Genomic DNA, 19,062 nt, shown 5'->3' with positions numbered 1-19,062 from the left:
GTGATGCAGCTGGTCAAGATGCTCTCAATGATGCAGATGTAGAAGTTGCAAAGGATCCTAGGCGTTATGTGTCCAAGTGAGGTCCTCACTGATGTGAGCTGTTAAGGAAAAAAATTGTGCTTTCCTTAACTCTGTATAATATATGAACAACCATCAGTGAGCGAGAAATACAGAGAATTGAGATGGATATGTCTTCTGTATAACTTATTTCTGCAGAAAGGAGTTGTCTACACCAGCACTCAGAGAGGCATGTTACAGAGACTCAAAGAGTAAGGAAGGTTCAATTCAATATAAAGCAGAGAGTACCATCACACAAAAGGAGTGTACACTGAGAACAATCATACATCTGTGTTCAAAGAGTTTCCTGGTATCTAAGACACTGAGAGGTTCACAGGAGAAACTTTCAAGGATGGCAGATGTTACAGTTGCTTGTGCAGTAAACAAAGATACCTCAGGCATTCAATGTGTCAGCAGAAAACAGAGTTCACATGTCCAGTGTGTGAAAGATTGCCACAGTTGTTAGCAAACTATAGTTTAATATGTAAATGAACAATATAAATGGATATACTGAAAATTTCCATTACAGGATGCTTAGGTATTTGAAGCTGCTCACCCTCTCCACTTTGGGCCCCCGGATGAACAGTGGCTGATGAGATCTCCTCTCCTTCCTCATGTCCACTATCATCTCCTTCGTCTTGTCTGTGTTGAGGCTGAGATTATTGTCCTTGCACCATGACACCAGACCGGCCACCTTCCTCCTGTAGGCTGCTTCGTCCTCGCCAGTGATGCGACCTATCACTGTGGTGTCGTCTGTGAACTTTAGGATGATGGGCAAACAGGGTGTAGAGGATGGGACTGAGGACACATTCCTGTGGGGTTCCGATGTTTGTGATAAATCATAAAATAATATCATAAAATCATTCAAATAGAACATAAATATTCGGCATGATCAGCGACAACAACACATAGTAGCAGCTGCTGCATGTCGGACTAAATGACAAGAAAAAAACAGAACCATCATTAGATAGATCAGTTAGGACCTTACTGCTCTTTGTGAAACACATAACTTGCTCCTTTTCTCCCTTTGATATTTACTTTGAGCAGTAGTAGGCCCAGGTATTTTTAGGTGGGGACTCCACCCACCACCAGCATGGAAGATCTTGGTGAGGTTCCCAACCAAGGTGTCAAGAGATAAAAGAAAAAAGGAATCAAAAAGTTAAATTCATCTACACAAATGATGTTAAACTTTTTGACAGTTGTGGTTGTAGTTTTAATTTCAGGTGACTAAAAAGTATTGTGGCGACCCTGACCGGCCGCTGATGTTCGTGTGTTCTGTTGTGTGCAAATGGGTTTGACACTGTTGTTGAAAGCTGTGCATGTATTGGTTACTGTTTGTTCCGGTGAAATACCCGCGCTGTTCTGTCCAATGTGGGGTTTGGGGAGGAACAAGTACGGGAGAGTATAAGAGGGGTAACAGGTAGGTGTGTCAGGTTGTTCGTTTTGGCACAGGACTTGGTCGGGTTCTGGGAGATGTGTTGCTTATTCTTTCTTTATTTTTTAGAGAGCACATGGTGCCAGTTTAGACAGCATTTTCATTTGTCTCCATACTGCGTTCAATAAAACCACAAAAAGACAAACCAGGTGTTCTCCTCCTTGTTAAGCCAGGTGCCGGAACACCGCTGGCTAGTTAACTGTCAAGTATAGGACAGGGTCAGGCCAGCTCCTCTCAACCGAGCCAGCGGTCGTCACAGTATTAAACTAAAACAAGCTGAGAAAAGAAGCTGACTCAGCTGTGCACAGCTCATGGTAATTCTTCTTTCTTGTCAAACTGTGGAACCTACATAATGAAACTGAACATTTAGGAAGCCTGGGTTCATTATTAGTGGCTAACAGACAAGAAGAGCCCTACACATTGACTGGAGTGACACCACCTGAGGACATTCAAACATCACAGGGCTCCCTCTGGAGACACAAGGGGCTTTACACAACTCTTATTTGTGCAGATGTGTAAGATCAATGGCGACAGAAGGAGAAACGTGATGTGCTGATGGAAATGACCAACATTTGGCTTTTGAGCACTTGTCTCTTCTGACACTGTCTCACATCTGATTTGTGTATCTGAGTATGATCACACAGCTCATTTCTGCTTCTGAGACTTTAGACTGTCAGTGTGGTAGCTGTGTATTGTTATACTGGTGGATTATCCTCAGTAAGTAAATTAAGGCATGCTGATAAAATAGATCCCCTCCTCCTGTGACCCCAAAGGGGATTAATAAGAGATGTCTGAATTCTTATTATTAATTTATGGAGAAAGCCTAAAACGGGGACCTTTAAAGAAATCAAAAGTAAGACGTTTTAAATCGCCACCTTCTGATGACGTAAGGTGGCTGGTCACGTTTCCCATAGTCACCACTCACTTTTTCATCATTCACACAACAGAACACACACACGCGAGCGCACCACACCACGACCACAGCCACCGACACGTGATGTCCTCATCCGTTCTCCGTCTGCCACTGTCAGACCAACCGGAATACTGCTTCATTCTCAAAATAAAAACCACACCTCAAATCGTAAACACTATTTTTTGAGACTAATGAGACTCATCGAAGCCCACAGTCTCCCCCCTTGTGGCTCCTGGCCAACAGATGCTGTAACCGACCCGTCTTGTCAGTGCCCTGTTTTACACGTTCTGTATTAAGATGTTCACATCAAACGCGCATTGTCCGGAGCTGTGTTCTGTGCTGTTCTGAAACGAGCCGTCCAGACTAAATCCCGGTCCAGGTCTTTAAAAACCCGTACCGGACCGTACCGGACCGCACCGGAGCGCACTGACTACGGCAAGTTTTGTCGGCGAGATAGGATATGGAGCTAGTTTTCTTTCAAAATAAATTTATGGCACAATAAAAAGGGCTTCTGGTTATCAGATTATACAGAAGGAGGTTCTGGCACAACTTCACCCACTGTCAAGTTGCACAGACAAGGAAAAAACAAAGAGGAAAGCAAAAAGTCCAGCAACACTTGCAGTGTTCTGAGCAACTTTAATAAGAAGGCCAACACATTTCAGAATGAAGCCTTTGGTTAGGGTCTGTCAAAAGCACACAGACCCCGATGAAGGTATCAACCCGAAACGCCTTGGCCTACTTATTAAAGTTGTTCAGAACACTGCAAGTGTTGCTGGACTTTTTGCTTTTCTAGTTATCAGATCATTCCAGGACAAGTTAATACAGTGGGAAAATTAAATAAATAAATAACATCAAAAACAATGCTCCAAAACCTTTCCTTTGGCATTTCAAATATTTGGCAAATGTAAAAAAAAAGTATGCCTCCAGCAAAACCTTAGTTTTAACCATTAAAATGAATCTATTATTTGTTCATGGGATTACTTCATGGCATATATTGATATGGCCTATATTTAATTTACTATGTGCATGATTTAATTTCTTTTTAAACATTTTCACCTCCTCGGTGCAAATCATCTGATAATCAATCACAAACTCTTCATGTATTGTAACTCATATTAATTATCAGTATTTTTAGGTTGAATCCCCTGAGTCCGCACCAAAGTTCAAATCTTTTTAAGGTAGCCATGACTTCAGGAGTAGGCCTATAAATAATTTGTATCCCTTACAAATCCCTTAAGCTCTTCGATAGACTAAATTAATTAACAATCCCTTAGTGTAGTACAGTCTCTAGGCTACACTCAAAATCTTCTTCATTTGTTGATAAAGTGCCTTTTGAAAGTGTTTCAAACCGAGACATAAATATATCTTGCTATCAAGCACTTTATTTTTTATTCTGTTGTGTTTTAAAGAGTAAATTAATAAGTGATTAAGGTCATTGCTGCAGGACCCACAACCATTTACCACACATAAATAAACAGAGGGATGTTTTTGCAACTGGTATATTTTGCCCACAGAAATTCACTGACTGGATAATTCTTAAAGGTTTGTCTTCTTTCTTATAAATTTGTGACTGTGGAAACAGATTTATGAATGTGGACCAAATACAGTTCAAATAGGTTAACCATTTGAAACATAAGCTAAAAGTTCCTGTCATATTAACCGAGGACATGTTTTCCAAATTATGTAATGTGTGTTGTGGTAAACTAAACAAATGCCCCAGGGTTTCTCTATGTCGTCACAGTTCATGTCAATATATTATGTTTCTGTAAGTAATGATTGTTATGAAAACAAGCGCAGCCCAAACCGGAAGTGCGCTACTGGATCTGTGCAACTTGACGGTGTCAGTGTTCTTTCCGTGAGAGCTGCGACCCGTTAGGCTGGTAGACGCTGGGAAAAATATCTGTCACGATTTGGATTGTGCACTTATCCTGTGGCGTGGTTTAGCCCCTTCGGGAGTAAATAAGGAGACATCCTGGAAGAACCTGGAGAACCGCGGATACCTACGCGGCATGGATGCTTCATGACCCGAGGCAGGTGCGAAGAGATGGCGGTGGAGCCCCCGGCGGGCACCGGACAGGTGGTGCTGGTCAAGAAGATCATCATGAAGGACGGAACAGCGGTGGGTGGCTGACCCGCCATTTTACTCACATTTTATTATGACTTTAACTGTTTATCCTGCATTAATCCAGGAGATAATCCAGTAGAATTAATGTTTCCAGATTCTGTAGTTTGTATATTTAATTCACTGAAACCACGCGCACTGTGCACATCAGAATCCCCTGTGTAGTTAGTATAGACTGATCTGTGTAAAGATAATGCATCCGTGTGTGACATAACACCACATTTTAAACGCGTGACGCATGGCGGGGTCAGAACAGAATGATCAGAAATAAGACGTCAGGCAGCCCAAAGCTGCTCGAACAGCTCACATTGTCTGCTGACGACTTCCAGCTGGAGCCGAACAAAGCAGATCTGGTCCAAAATGGCTCGTTTTGCCGAGATGAGAGTGCGTTGGAGCCACGGCAGTGCGCACAGAGGGCCCAGCGTAGATGGTGGTGTGATGGTGATGTGGTCAGGATGAATCCATTACATGTTACATAACAGTTCTCAGCCAGAAATACACCGAGGGCAGGAGAGCCTGCAGATTTAACGCGTCCATGTTTAACGTTCTGCGTGAAAAAACAGACATATGCATGAATTTAACACAACCTAGAGCAACAAGCAAAATACACCGCCTGATTCTCTGGCTGCGTGGATTTGCTGCTTTTCTCGGTTTTATGATTACATCATACAAAATTCGAGTACAACACCTTGAGATCTGTCAGAAGGTGATGGGTATTTTTACATTATCTGACATTTTATAGACTGAATAATCAGTCAGTAGTTTACTTGCTAATGAAAATAACCATTAGTTGCAACCCTACAAACATCACGAAGACAGCATGAAGAGGTGGAAAAGAAATAAAATTACAAAACAGTAAACAGGCCTGATGTTGTACAAAAGTGAACAAAATTAATTTGGGATCGTAGTCCCCACAGCAGGTAGAGCGGATTAATAGTGAATTCACTGATTAGCTGTTTGACTGAAATCATCACCTTGTAAAAATGCCCAACAGTTGCTGCTCTTTTGGGTTTCAGTAAAATGACTGTCTTTCAGTTTGGGGCTATTATTTGGAAGAAGTAAATGGTCTGCATGTGCAAATGTACTCTGGGAGACAGTGGTTGATATTTTTCACAGTTTATTGATTGTTGTTTTTTTTTTCTACCAAACTGCTGCATTCAACTTTAAAGTTGTTACAGATACAGTATAATCCCTCACAGTGATGTCATCAGGGTTATTTTTACAGATTTATTACAAAATTCCCCTGAGTCGAAGAAGACATAAAGCTGCTCTCAATGACTAAACTGTACTTCTAGGTCACATTAAAATATAATGGCAATTGTTATGAACTGTATGTATGTGTCTCCGCTCCAGCAGGGGATTGGCAGGCCCAGTGTGTATCATGCGGTGATGGTGATCTTCCTGGAGTTCTTCGCCTGGGGTTTGCTCACCACACCGATGCTCACTGTGAGTAACACACAGGCCCTGTTCTCCAGATCAGTGTCCAGAACATTTGACTGTGAATTTCTGAGTTCTGAATGAACTGTGTGTCTGGCAGACGGGACATGAAAATGTCAAGTACTGAACACAAGTTTTCAACTGTTTCCTAAATTATATGTACTTTCACTTTATTATAGTAAGTGTTTCTGGTCCTGGCCTGTGGTGTTTGTTTGCCATTATCAAGACAGTATACACTAATTGTACCATCCAGGCATCCAATATTTATAGAGCCATAGTTAAGAATTAAATGGAGAGATCAAGAGTGTGTGATAGGCAGTAATTGGGTCACAATTGTATGGCTTCACATTAGACAACTGTGCTAATTAAAACAGAGACACATAACTGAAGGAAATCCAGTGTAGACAGCAGCTGACACAGTGGCTTCAACAACTCACCAAGTGATGGTGGTGGGGTCACTCTGGATTTTGATGAATTTCAGAATAATTGAAAATAGTGTTTTTAAGGTAAAACAGCATGCTAACATACTCTTTAAATACTTACACATACTGTGAAACTTGGGCTCTGTCTGATAAACAGAATATGTTTTTGTTGGAAAAAACACAGTAAAGCATTAATGTGGTTTTTTTTGGGCATTGATACCAAATTTCATGATTGGTATCTATATGGAAATGAATTTCACCAGTCAGCCTCTGGACTTGAAAAGTAACTGGAGGGTTCGCATGCAACAGAGAGTAGTTTCTGTTTTGCTCTTACAGTACTTGATTCCAGGTACAAAAATAGTTTGTACTGTCTGTGTAGGTTTCATTAATGTTGGTGTTGCGTCTCTTTTCATAGGTTTTACACGAGACATTTCCCCAGCACACGTTCTTGATGAATGGACTCATTCAGGGTGTGAAGGTGAGAAATTTAGCTTTGTGACTCATAATACATTTTAAAAGGGTAGTACAGTAATTATTTATCGTGTTTCATGGACTGTGACTTGAAAAGATTTGGAATAATAAGATGTGGAATTGTGTTTCATTTATTTTACTCTTGCAAACAAGAGTTATGTGGTCACTGGCTCCACCTCTTCCTGTCTAGGGTCTGCTGTCATTCATGTCTGCTCCTCTGATTGGTGCGTTGTCGGACGTGTGGGGCAGGCGCTCCTTCCTGTTGGTCACCGTCTTCTTCACCTGCGCTCCAATCCCTCTGATGAGGCTCAGTCCTTGGTAGATCTCACAGTTTTCAGTTCATGTCTATGCCATAAACAGAGTCACAGGTATCCACTGAGGAGATGAAAAATGGCAGCACACAAAATCTTCAGATATGTGTGGACCGATGTAACATTCCATCAAATAATATATGAAGGAAACATAAACATTTCTCTCAAACTTTCATTCTCGGTTTATACAGCGCTCAGTTGTGCAGTGATTTTTATGAGCCCAGTAAAAAAATTAAATGATCAGTTCATGTTCTTGCTTGCTTTGAAGAAACTGTGAAGCTGTCTCTTAACACCTGTTCATCCTCCAGGTGGTATTTTGCTATGATCGCCATGTCTGGAGCTTTCTCTGTCACCTTCTCCGTCATCTTCGCCTATGTTGCTGATGTGACGGAGGAAAGAGAGAGGAGTACAGCCTATGGTCTGGTAAAGAATCTTATTTAATGTGGTCTTTTTTGATATTTTAATAACCTGGACATCTGTTTATCTACGAGCAAGCAGCTCTACTGCTTATCTGACTTTACTGAGTTTCCCAGTTTCTAAAAATGAGGTATTTCTCTCTAAACCTACTGCTCTAGGTGTCGGCTACTTTTGCAGCCAGCCTGGTGACGAGTCCAGCCATTGGGGCATATCTGTCAGCCTGGTACGGGGACAACTTGGTGGTTCTGGTGGCGACACTGGTCGCTCTGGCCGATATATGCTTCATTCTGCTGGCTGTGCCCGAATCTCTCCCAGACAAGATGAGGCTCAACACTTGGGGGACACCCATATCCTGGGAGCAGGCCGACCCCTTTGCTGTCAGTAACAAATAACAAATGATATAATAATCATGAACTTATAGACTGATTTGTTTTGTTTTGTAGTTGCATGAAGTCTCTTCTCAATGTTTGATTTCCTTCTGTTTTTGGGCACAGTGTTAGAGTGGAGATGTGGGCGAAGTCACCTCAGTGTTCCTCAACATAGTAGCATTATTTTAATCCTTTAATTATGCCATAAGACAACGGTATGGAAGCAGTGAGGGAAGTCAGTTACTGCTAGGGTAATAATGAAATAAAATAGTGGACATTAGTCAGATGCATTTCACAGCCTGTAACGTTGACCCTGGAGTCCCAGGCATTAATTGAGGACTAACTGATCACCTGACAGCGTTGGTGTTGTGTTTCCTGTCTCTCTGTCCATCCCTCTCACTCTCTCTCCTTTAGTCTCTGAGGAAGGTGGGTCAGGACCCAACAGTCTTACTGATCTGTATCACCGTGTTCCTGTCTTACCTGCCTGAAGCCGGACAATACTCCAGCTTCTTCCTCTATCTGAGACAGGTGAGACAGACCGCTGCCTGGGAGTGAAACCACTGTTTTCCTGCATGTTCCAATGTTGGGTATTGCTTGTGACCTAGTCAACTAACTAGCAAATAATGCCCTTCCACCACAGCAGTCAGGCTTTAGACCTGCTCCTAGTAAAGCAACTGGTACAACCGCTGCTGTACTGAAATATTAAGTCACATAATAAAAAGCAGGATTTTGCTGCACTCTTTGTAGATTCATCCTAGGCTTTTCATTCAAATCACTTTCCTAATGTAATTGTGCTTATAAACATGTCCCACAAGGATCAATAGCCCCCTGCTATTTACTCTATGCAAAATTATATTTTTTGACCTCAGCAATGTATATTTAAATGCTGACAGTACTATCCTATATTTTGTCAACTTAACCACAAACCAATTAGGCCTTTCTACAGGTTGCAATCTGCTTAATGTCTGCAAAACATCTCTTAATTTGAAGCTTGGTCTAAATTCCTAAAAAACAATATACTCCTTAGCTTTGATACTCTGATCCACGCTCTAAATTGAAATTTGATCTGACATCTATTGAGCTCCTCAAAAAGTATAATAATAATTTCTGTCTGTCCCTCCAGATCGTACATTTCTCTTCCACAACCATTGCTGTCTTTATTGGAGTAGTGGGCATTCTGTCCATCGTAGCACAGGTAACTCGTGCACAAACACTACAGAGTATATTTATTACCACATCAGCTGCACATGTCATTTCAAGTGCCACATGTCCAAGTTAAATCTTTGTTTACACATTTCCATATACTGCATATGCAACTTTGTCAGCCACATCACAAATCTTGGGCTTCCTGCACTACATGCGGATCATGGTTGGCCCTCCTTCAGGCCACCTGAAGCTACTAGCTTACAGAATAGCCTCTGCACTTAAGCAGCTTAAACAGTTTAGTTACAACAGTAACTGTTGAGCTTGCTAGCTACCATCTATCAGTGATTTACAGAAACATATAAACAATGTGGCTAAGTGGCTACGTGTAAGAGTAAAACGACAAATAATCTAGTCAACTAGTACAAATTTAACTTACTTTTGCTACTTATTGCAATAATACATGTTAATGAATTACACAAAATTCAGATTAATTCTCCTCCTCCCTCTCTTTCCTCAGACTCTCTTTCTCACTCTCCTGATGAGAACTCTGGGTAATAAAAACACTGTTCTGTTGGGTTTGGGCTTCCAAATCCTGCAGCTGGCCTGGTATGGCTTCGGATCAGAGCCATGGTGAGATCTGTGTGGACGTGTTTTTTTCTGTTTTATGTGGAAGGCTACTGTACATTCATTCAACATGTGGAAAGCAGCTTTTAGACAGTGAGATGTTACCACTGTGTTGGCATTCCATATGTTCACTGGGCAACATGGGAAGCAAATCCACCACCATGGGTACCAACTACCTAAGATGGTACTAGTGATCTGTATTTTACCATACAGGCAACTGCTGTCCACCTCCTGTAATGTTGTTATAACACCAATTAGAGCAGATGGTAGCTTGGAATACAGGAAAGTTGGATTTTTTTTTTAAAAAAACATTGTTATGCTTGTGCGAACAGTCAGTTGATAATTCATGTTGCCATTAATTTATTTTGTCCTTTGATTAATCTAAATGTATATATACAAAATTAATGAACATATTGAGGAATATTACTCAGTACAGTACAGTCATAGCTGATTCCATGTAACTTTTACATCAGTCCAGTTTTCATTCCCCCTGACAGCTGACCATGTACGTGACCAGTGGTTCCATTTAATGAAGATTAAGGACAGCTGTTTCACATTTCTGCAGTAAATACTGCTCCATAAGAAAGCCACATTCAAATCTTTTCTCCTTTTTTTTGTGTGGTTTTGTGAATGCTGAAGCGTGACTGTGCAGACCCAAGTCAGATACGTGCACACACACTGAAAAACAACATGGACGATGTTGCAGATCGTCGTTTTAACCATATGTTTTTTAACAGGATGATGTGGGCGGCTGGCGCTGTAGCAGCCATGTCCTCCATCACCTTCCCAGCTTTTTCTGCTCTGGTGTCACAGTCTGCTGATCCTGATAAACAAGGTGACAAAGACAAATGTTCTCCTCTCAATGCATGCAGGGAGTTTGAGTGTGTGTGTGGCGAGGGTGGGAGTGGACCTGCTGAATGAGTTCAGTCTGTTATCTACAGTATGTGTTTCACGTTACTAGTGCCATTTAAAAAAAAAAATAAAACAGCAAAGTCTACAGAAAGTCTGCGTAAACATTTTGTTCTTGGGGGGAAAAAAAGAATCTGTTAGCCATGCTCATTATGAAAATCCCTGTGTGACCATGTGAAGGAGAAAAAAAAAAACCCATGCATGCTGGATTCAAACCACTGCAGCTTTGATGTGCACAAAGTATGCCTTCAAGAAAAAAGGAGAGACAGGAGCACAACACTACACGTGTAACCTTAATCTGCTGTACAATAATAAACCCTGAGTGCTTCTAAAATCCTGAAATGTGAACAATGCTTGTGGCCATTGTATTACACAACTAATGGAAAACTGGGGTGTTAATTACCGATACACAATAGTAGCTTTATAAATGGTGCCAATTACCAAACCTTGGCACTATTCCACAGCCAAACTAATAGTCGATTTCTCCACTTATGTGTATCATTTACTGTGCCTATTACCTATACTGTTGTAGAACACTTGACAGAAATGTCTAAATGGAATGAATGAGTTTGGTTAATAGTGTAGGATGTTGTTTTGGTGAGAAAGATGCAGTATATGTACTGTATGTCTCTAACTTCTAACATGAAACCCAATCAGTAGTAGACTGAGGCATGTGACAAGCTAATCTAAGTGTATCACATTTTGCTATAGTCTAAAGGGATCACCCCACTGCTAAGTGTGAATGATACACATCTGTATGTTGTACTTGTGGGCTGAGCAGCTCTGTGATCAACTTGATCGTAGAGTAATAACGTGAGACAAATGAAAAGACTAACAACAGGAAAGTTTTGTAAAAGGTTTTTTGGCATTTGGAGCATTTTGAACACATCGCCATCATAACCACAGCCTCACGGTCATGAATATAATCAGTTAAACTGACAGAATAGGACACTGTGGACCAGGTTGCACTGAAGAATAATACATATGATCAACAAGGGCTGTTGTGGCATTCCTCCAAGAGCAGCACTGCGATGGTGTTGGATGTTACAGGGACTGAGGCAAATGCAAGTGCAGATCCTTGTTCTGATTGCTAAAAAAAAGTAAACTTTTTTTTTTCCAGGAAACTTTATGTATATGGTGCTGTGCTATTTATTCTATGACACTTTTTCTAGAATTAGATTTTATTTCTAATAATCGCAATTACAGTGTCACAATATATCGCAATATACTGCATTGTAACCCCCATGTCGTGATATGTATCATATCACCAGATTCTTGCCAATACTCAGCTCTAGCACATAGTGTTCACTGTGTCAGCAGTAGTATGACCTGCCTCATCTCTCTGCAGGTGTGGTCCAGGGGATGATCACAGGAATCAGAGGTCTGTGTAATGGTCTGGGTCCAGCTCTGTATGGATTCATCTTCTTCCTCTTCAATGTTGAGCTCAGCACCATGGACCCCATCCAGGGTGATTACACTATCGACCCCTTGCCGCTGCCCAGTCCCACTGAGGTACTGTTTTCTGCTCTGCTTTCCTTCATTGTGACTTGTCCGTGATGTTATAATGATCCATTTCATTGTTGTTGTGCTGAAAAATGTCTAGAGCTTAAGATGCATTTTAGAGAGTCGAGCACTGATCAGATAAAGCCACTAGCATTGTCATCCGTTCCTGTGGTGGTTTCATAACATATCTGCCACCACTCACTACTTCTCATTAAAACCTATTTATTCTAAAACATATGCAGGGATTGTTGTGTTAGTATGAACAGACTCTATCATTAGTTTACTGCAGCAAAAGAGTGGTGGAGAAAAGAAAGCGATGAGTGTTGTGGTGTAACACTGAAGTGGTTTGTTTAGTCTGTAGGTAGATTCAGTACTTTCCTGTTAGTTTTTTACTTTCTACTTGTTTTCTCTCTCTGTCAGCGAGCGCTCATCCCTGGCCCACCCTTTCTCTTGGGGGCATGTACTGTGGTCATTGCCTTTCTTGTCGCCCTCTTCATCCCTGAGAAGCCCTCCGGTTCCTCCTCTTCCTCCCAGCTGTCCAACAGCGACAAGTCCCACCCAGACAACAAAGAGTCCATGTCCTCACTGGCTGGCGTCCACATCAACACGCCCCTCCCCGGTAGCGACGAGGAGACCCCTCCCACCACCAGCAACGAGGACTTTGAGCCACTGCTGCAGGACAGTATCGTTTGACGGACAGGTAGAAGGACCATAGAGGTTGTGGCTAACATTGTGGTTTGACTGAGTGACATTTTGCAGCAAAGACGAAGAACCAGTAACACATTTCCTTTGTCGTAGGGTGTGACTATGTGTAGTTAATCCTCAGAACCTCGTGACAGTGAGAAGCTTCAGGGGTTTTTTTTTTGTTTGTTTGTTTGTTTTTTTTTGCCAAAAGGCAGGACTAACATATACCTTCACTGACTAGAAGCAGAAGCAGCAACATCTTGAGAGCAACCAATAAGGATGCCTCTTTAACAAGGTAACTTGTTAGCAAAGAACTGCAAATAAGATGTGAGTGTCTGATTGGGCAGAGGAGATGAAAACAGTTATCTGATTGACAGGGAGACAGCTGAGGCAATGGGCACAACACAGTTTAAATGGAAACAATTTGATAGAACTGACAAGTCTCTGGACACCTGAATGTGTGACACACCTGAATGTTGGAGGAGGAAACCATCATTTGATAAAAGGAGGGGCCAAATGTGTGGGGGTTTTTTGTTGATGTTTTTATTTTTTAAGGGATATCCCATATGGGTGCAGGATCTTTGGGATAAGCTCTCATAAAAACAGAGACTATAAGTGTGTTTCAGTTTTCCATAGAAGGATTATTACTGTTCATCTTAAAGCTTGAAGGTGGAGTTTGTTTTTGTGATAAAAGAGAAAAGGTTTTCTTACCTTCAGCTGTATCATTTTGAAGCTGTACTTAATGATGTGTTTCGTTTCCTACTGAGGGCTGTTTCACAAAAGCAGAATTAAGAAGTCTTGGATAACATAAAAAACACAAGGTTTGACCTAGTCTACTACGTGCATCCTGACTTAATACGTGTCCCTACAGCTAAGCCAGGGTGAGGAGGTACAGCTGGGTGTAAGTAATTCAGATGAATGCACATTGACTGCTTTCTTCAACAGACCATGAGGTTGATCACAGATTCACTGATGCTGTCATTAAAATGAAATGAGACCCCGCCCGACCAGCACAAACGGCACCATACTGGTCAGGTTTTTGAGCGCACCCATTGAAGACACGTGCGACATATTTCAGACCCACTAAGCATCAAAGAGGCTTATGGGGAATTCAAGCACATAATTTATAAAAACAAACAAGGCTGCTGTAATAAAAGAAGCATGACAGGCGGTAGTGGACCAACTGAATGCATTAAGATGCCTAAAATATACATTTACTAACCACTGTTCCTAACTGAAACCATATGTTAGTCAGAAATTACACCATGAAGATTAATTACAGCCACTAATCCACAACCTAAAGGTGCAAATATGTTTCATTCTACAAAAGTGAAATCTGGGTGATACAAATTTAGTGAAATGTAGCCTGTTCCTTCATACATACCTAATACTTGTTGTCAGCTAATATCTAAACTTAATAAATCCACAGCAAGTAGAGCGTAACACATAGATTTGTTTTGGGTGACTGATACCTCATTGATATTGTTAATAAATAGCTATTTCTTTTTATTTCAGTCTTATATTTAGTATAGCCTACTGTATGTAATATTATTGCACATGTGAATGAGACTGAAGTAATTCATGAACAGACATTTTTAAATGAAAAGTAGGCCTATATGGTTCCACTTCCAGGTTGATAATTGATGACCATACAATTCCTTGAACTTGACATTTTAAATCATTTCCCATATTATTTTTAGGCTACATGTGTGTTGGTGTGTGTGTGTGTGTGTGTGTGTGTGTGGAAAACTGAGTCATGGATAAATTCATTCAGGATAACTAGAAAATCTTGGCTTAATCCACTATCTAGGTTTTGTGAAACAGCTCTCTGGTTGTTGTACAAAGAGAAACATGTCTGCAATACATTTACAGCAGCTAAAACGTCACTTTGGATTTATACTCTTATTTTGTAGTTTGAGGAATATTCTATTACAGTTGTTTCTTTTTGGCAGTGTTAATGGATCTTTATTCTTTTAAGTGTACAGTATCTTACCTGCCATGAGCTATCGATGCTAACAAGGTCTGTGTGCCAAAGTACCGGTTTTAATCTCTGTTATTTTCTTGGCCAAGTATTTTCTTTTTTCTTTCTTTTTTTTTTTTTTAAATCCCGAACAAGAAATAGAAAATGCATTGGTAAAAGGCCCAAAAATTGTAGATTTAGGACACCTCATTTGATAGTTTTTACTCCTAATTTCACCAGTTAGTGTTTCTGTTTGTCATTCTACCTCAGATAAACCTGTTTTTAAATCCCACAGAACCTTTATTTACTCATATTAAATCACATTTTTTAAATCTTTTATATCAGAGTCACTTTATGAAAGTGCTGCTGGCAGTGGGAAAACCTGCACCTCTAGTATTTAAGTTGTTAGCAGACTGAGCACCAATGGTGTGCTCAGATTAGTTTTTTTTTTCTTCAGTAAAAAGTGGTTTTGCAGCCGGAAGTGTTACAAATGTGAACTTTTTAATAACAGAATAACACTTACCTCACAATACATTCTCCATTTTGGTGCAAGTGCAAAAGTTACTGGCATTGTAACACATTTTTTTCCTATTGTACCTCAGGATTACATTTTTTAAAGTTACATTTACAGTGCAGGCCTTAATGCTCAAATTCTATTATTATTATTTGACAGATCCTATCTTTTTGTGTGGTCACATTCATGTTTGTGAGGACATACTGTATATCCAGCTCTGTGTTTGAACACTGTTAACCTAAACTGCCATGTGAAGATGTACCTGAAATGTGGGCTGTAGCTATACGAGAATAACAATAATGTCATTTCTGCAACAGTCAAATGATCTCAAAAACTGCTCCTTCATTTTTGGGGTTAATCCCAGAATCCCTAAATGTCCAACAAGTGTGAAATGTCCTCCTCTCTCCACTGACCTGTCGTTGTTTCTTCATGTTTAATTAATTGTTTAATGTTTAATTAATCTTCACGTCTGTGATGGGCCTACACTGAATGATGACGAACTGACTGTGCTCACAGCGGTCACATGGTCAGAGATTGGATAAGTGTCCCACATCTGATTCTAAAAAATCTGATTGTTTGTTCAGACATCAGTGAAAAAATCTGATCTGAGCCAAGTGGACGGGAAAAAGTCGGATTTGAGTCACTTCAGCAGGTAATGTGAACGTAGCTTAAATATCATCAGTTTTGGAGTGGATATCCATTTGGTCCTAATTGGGCAAAAGGTGGTACTGTGAGACATTTTTGAACACCTTATGATCATTTTTAGCTCCAAGTCACCAGTGGATCCTCAAAATGATTATCATGTGTGCAATGTTGTACATAATGTACATCCTTCAGTATTACGATACCAAACTTGCAAAAAACATGACCTTTTTTTCATTCTTTAAAAATCAATTTCTACCATTACTTGAGTTTCTACAGTGCAATGATGTCATCTACTGCCCCACCCTCTTCTGCTTCTGGCTGTGATTGCTTAAGGTCAATGTGCCTTCGATTCCAAGTTGCGCTGGGTGGGTGAACCCTAGTATACCTTCTTACAGATCTAGTTTATCCTTCAGCTATGAGATTCATTGGCAGTTTGTGTGTTAAGAGTATGTCATGTCCTTCACTGTATGATTTTAGAAACTAACACTGAGGTGGTCTGGACAGTAATTAATTTTTCATATGTTGCAGTTATGAGGTTATTCCCTGACAGCAATGATATTCCTATGAATGAACTTATTTTTGAAACAGAGATTTTATGAGAGCTTTAGACTTAGAAACTAATGCTGAACACTTAAACGTTACAGCATATAAGTGACACATTTCTTTGCTTTATGACCTTAAAATGTAAATGTACATGTGAATTATATTATGATTTGTATATAATGTAAGTGAAGTGTGGGATTGGCTTGTATATTGTGGTTTTCCTTCTGTTGTCAGTCCAGTGTACTCTAGCTCAGTGGCACTTACACAGTCTGGATTGGGGCTTCAGTTCCCCTTTGCAGCTATACCATTACATAAGACCAACGATTATTCTGCTTTTGGTTGTTTGTGTTCGTTCAGATTATACTATAAAATAGACAAATCAATCCCCACTTCTTCTGGTATTTACACCTGAGTATGTTTACATGCACACTAGTATCTTATGCTGTATTCATATTTGGGACATAAAATTTAGACAAAACAAAGAGGAGTGGCTTATTCATATCACTGCAATTCATTTACTTTTTCTTTTTTTAACAAAACTTTTAATCATGGTGGATCAGTTCAACTAAACTGCAACTTGTCTTGTAGACTTTAATAGATCTGCATTTTAGTGAGCTCTCACATCTAATCCCAGTGTTGTTTTGGGTTTTGAAGACAAGTTTAATTTGCTTACCATAATGACAGACATCCAAGCTTGCTGTCATGCTCATTTGAAATGTTCTTCTTTTTCCATAAGTATACCTGTATCTTTTAAAATAACCCAAATCCCATGAAAACCAAGATGAATGATAATCCAGATCTATGTAACCAGAATGTGATGTTTATATGAGCCAGTACTCCAAAACCCAGATTGTAAGTAGGATGTTAGTGTACATATAAGCACTGTTATTTGAGAGCTGCACTCACTCAGTTAGTTCTGCAGCAGTACAGCCGACACAGCAGTGTAAATATTGTACATGTAAAGAAATGAAATGTACATGGGGATTTACTGTACTGTAAATACAGTGTCTGTTGTCTTGTCTGGAAGTGTACCAGCCAGTTGTTGTTGGAAATTAAAAGAGAACAACAATTTGCATCTGCATGAAGTTGGTTATTGTTTATATCCTGGCATTCTCCTGAAAGCAACCTATTTCTATACTATTTTACGGTATTTCATCTCTGCTATTGTAAGCCTATATCATTTTCCTCCGCTTATCCGGAACCGGGTCGCGGGGGCAGCAGTCTAAGCAAAGATGCCCAGACTTCCCTTTCTCCAGACTCTATATGTCTTATGTAACTGAAAAAAAGAAAATATATATAGTGTTTGTTTTGTTGTACCGTGTGCAGGACTTCAGTGGAAAACTAACATTAAGTAAAATTTGATAGGCAGTTTAAGTCATGCAAGAAAGGCTTACTTCTAAAGAGATCTGAATACATGGATAAAAAGTGGATATATTAGTGAGTTTTACTTAACTTTCACTACTATTATGATTACATTACAATACAATACATAACTAGTATTACCATTACTTAACCATAACTATCACAGAGGCTGACAGTCCTAACACATTTTTCATTACAGAAGTTGCTGTTATGAGCCTTCCAACTGTATTTGGCCACATGATCTTTCTCAGGAGATGAAATTAACCAGTTATTATACAGTAGAATTGTACACTTTCAAATTTCCTTTTTTCAGTGCACATTAAGGACTTTCCCTTCATGTCGGTTAAAAAAAAGTTAATTCTTAAAATTAATGAAAGCACCAGAACAGTTATTAAAGAACTTTGTAGTGAGGCTGTCAACCGCGGTTTCCAAGGTCAATTTTGAGTCTTGACATTGATTGTAATTACAATAAATTATTTTTTTTAAATGTATGACATAATTGCAAATGTTTTAATTTCAAATCATGTTTGTTTAAATTGCTAACCGATTTACATCACACGGATTTGATGCTAAATTTGGAATAGAAGTAAATATGTGCATTGACACTTTGGCAACAGCTTCACTGAACAATAGACGGTGACCTCTACTGGGCAATGCGTGTTACTGTTCAGGAATAGCCTGAAATCAGCCAATGAGAGCCTGCATTGTGGTCATGTGACATAGTGACCAAAGGCAACAACAAATATGGAGGTGTCTCCGTTCAGCCTTTCTCCAGAGAGATATTGGACTGAGGAGAAAGAGAGGGCACTCATCGCGTTTTTCTCCAGTAAGTCAGATGTTTTATGACAGCAATGCTTCAGTCCATGCTTAAACTATTTTACAAGTTGCTATTTTCGTCGATGTGTTGTCAGAAGGTGCAACATTTTCTGGCAACCGTTGCTTGAAGAGACCGACGGCTATCAGTAACGTTAGTGAGCGATACAGACAGATAACAGCAATGGCGACTAGCAACTGAAGTCAACTTAGCTGTTATTCTTCTAAAATGCATCGCCTTCTTAATTTTTGTTTTGATACAACCTATCGCCTGTAGTTCTGAGTAGAAATAAACCAATAAACGAAGTTTGTAGGCTTTCCAGTTTGATTCATATTGTTTGGAAATGGAATGTGTTTATGTTTGTGTGTGTGTGTGTGGTGGTGGTAGTAGTAGTGAGTGGGCGGG

At 39.9% G+C, this 19,062-nt stretch overlaps 2 protein-coding genes across 5 annotated transcripts in view; both read left to right on the top strand.

The window, feature by feature from the left end:
* Positions 1 to 4,179: 4,179 nt before the first annotated feature.
* Positions 4,180 to 17,549, top strand: mfsd14ba (major facilitator superfamily domain containing 14Ba). Of its 2 annotated transcripts, none has more exons than XM_020601080.1 (12): positions 4,180 to 4,524; positions 5,884 to 5,973; positions 6,802 to 6,864; positions 7,048 to 7,175; positions 7,477 to 7,591; positions 7,744 to 7,962; positions 8,368 to 8,481; positions 9,077 to 9,148; positions 9,617 to 9,729; positions 10,461 to 10,558; positions 11,981 to 12,144; positions 12,556 to 17,549. In XM_020601080.1, exons 1-12 carry the CDS (start codon positions 4,426 to 4,428, stop codon positions 12,826 to 12,828), a joined length of 1,548 nt encoding a protein of 515 aa, XP_020456736.1. In that variant the 5' UTR covers positions 4,180 to 4,425; the 3' UTR covers positions 12,829 to 17,549. The 2 variants fall into 2 exon arrangements, with proteins under 2 accessions (XP_020456736.1, XP_020456735.1); XM_020601079.1 differs by having other exon boundaries at positions 4,181 to 4,524; positions 5,881 to 5,973.
* Positions 17,550 to 18,540: 991 nt separating this feature from the next.
* Positions 18,541 to 19,062, top strand: part of LOC109960836 (uncharacterized) — a 5,652-nt gene continuing 5,130 nt past the window's right edge. For all 3 annotated transcript variants that reach the window (XM_020601219.1, XM_020601217.1, XM_020601218.1), the window contains exon 1: positions 18,541 to 18,669. In XM_020601219.1, coding sequence (XP_020456875.1) covers positions 18,588 to 18,669 — 82 coding nt within the window. In that variant the 5' untranslated portion in view covers positions 18,541 to 18,587. The remainder of the gene's footprint in view (positions 18,670 to 19,062) is intronic.

This window comes from Monopterus albus, unplaced genomic scaffold (genome assembly GCF_001952655.1).
Source record: "Monopterus albus unplaced genomic scaffold, M_albus_1.0 scaffold50.1, whole genome shotgun sequence".
NCBI lineage: Eukaryota > Metazoa > Chordata > Actinopteri > Synbranchiformes > Synbranchidae > Monopterus > Monopterus albus.
The sequence above is the reverse complement of the archived record's forward strand: the minus strand, read 5'-3'. Positions and strand labels throughout refer to the sequence as shown.

Coding starts and splice junctions, on each gene's coding strand:
- mfsd14ba (XM_020601079.1), top strand. CDS start 4,426: ATGACCCGAGGCAGGTGCGAAGAGATGGCGGTGGAGCCCCCGGCGGGC. Junction 8,482..9,076: donor TCTTCCTCTATCTGAGACAG/GTGAGACAGACC, acceptor CTGTCCCTCCAG/ATCGTACATTTCTCTTCCAC. Junction 9,149..9,616: donor TTCTGTCCATCGTAGCACAG/GTAACTCGTGCA, acceptor CTCTTTCCTCAG/ACTCTCTTTCTCACTCTCCT.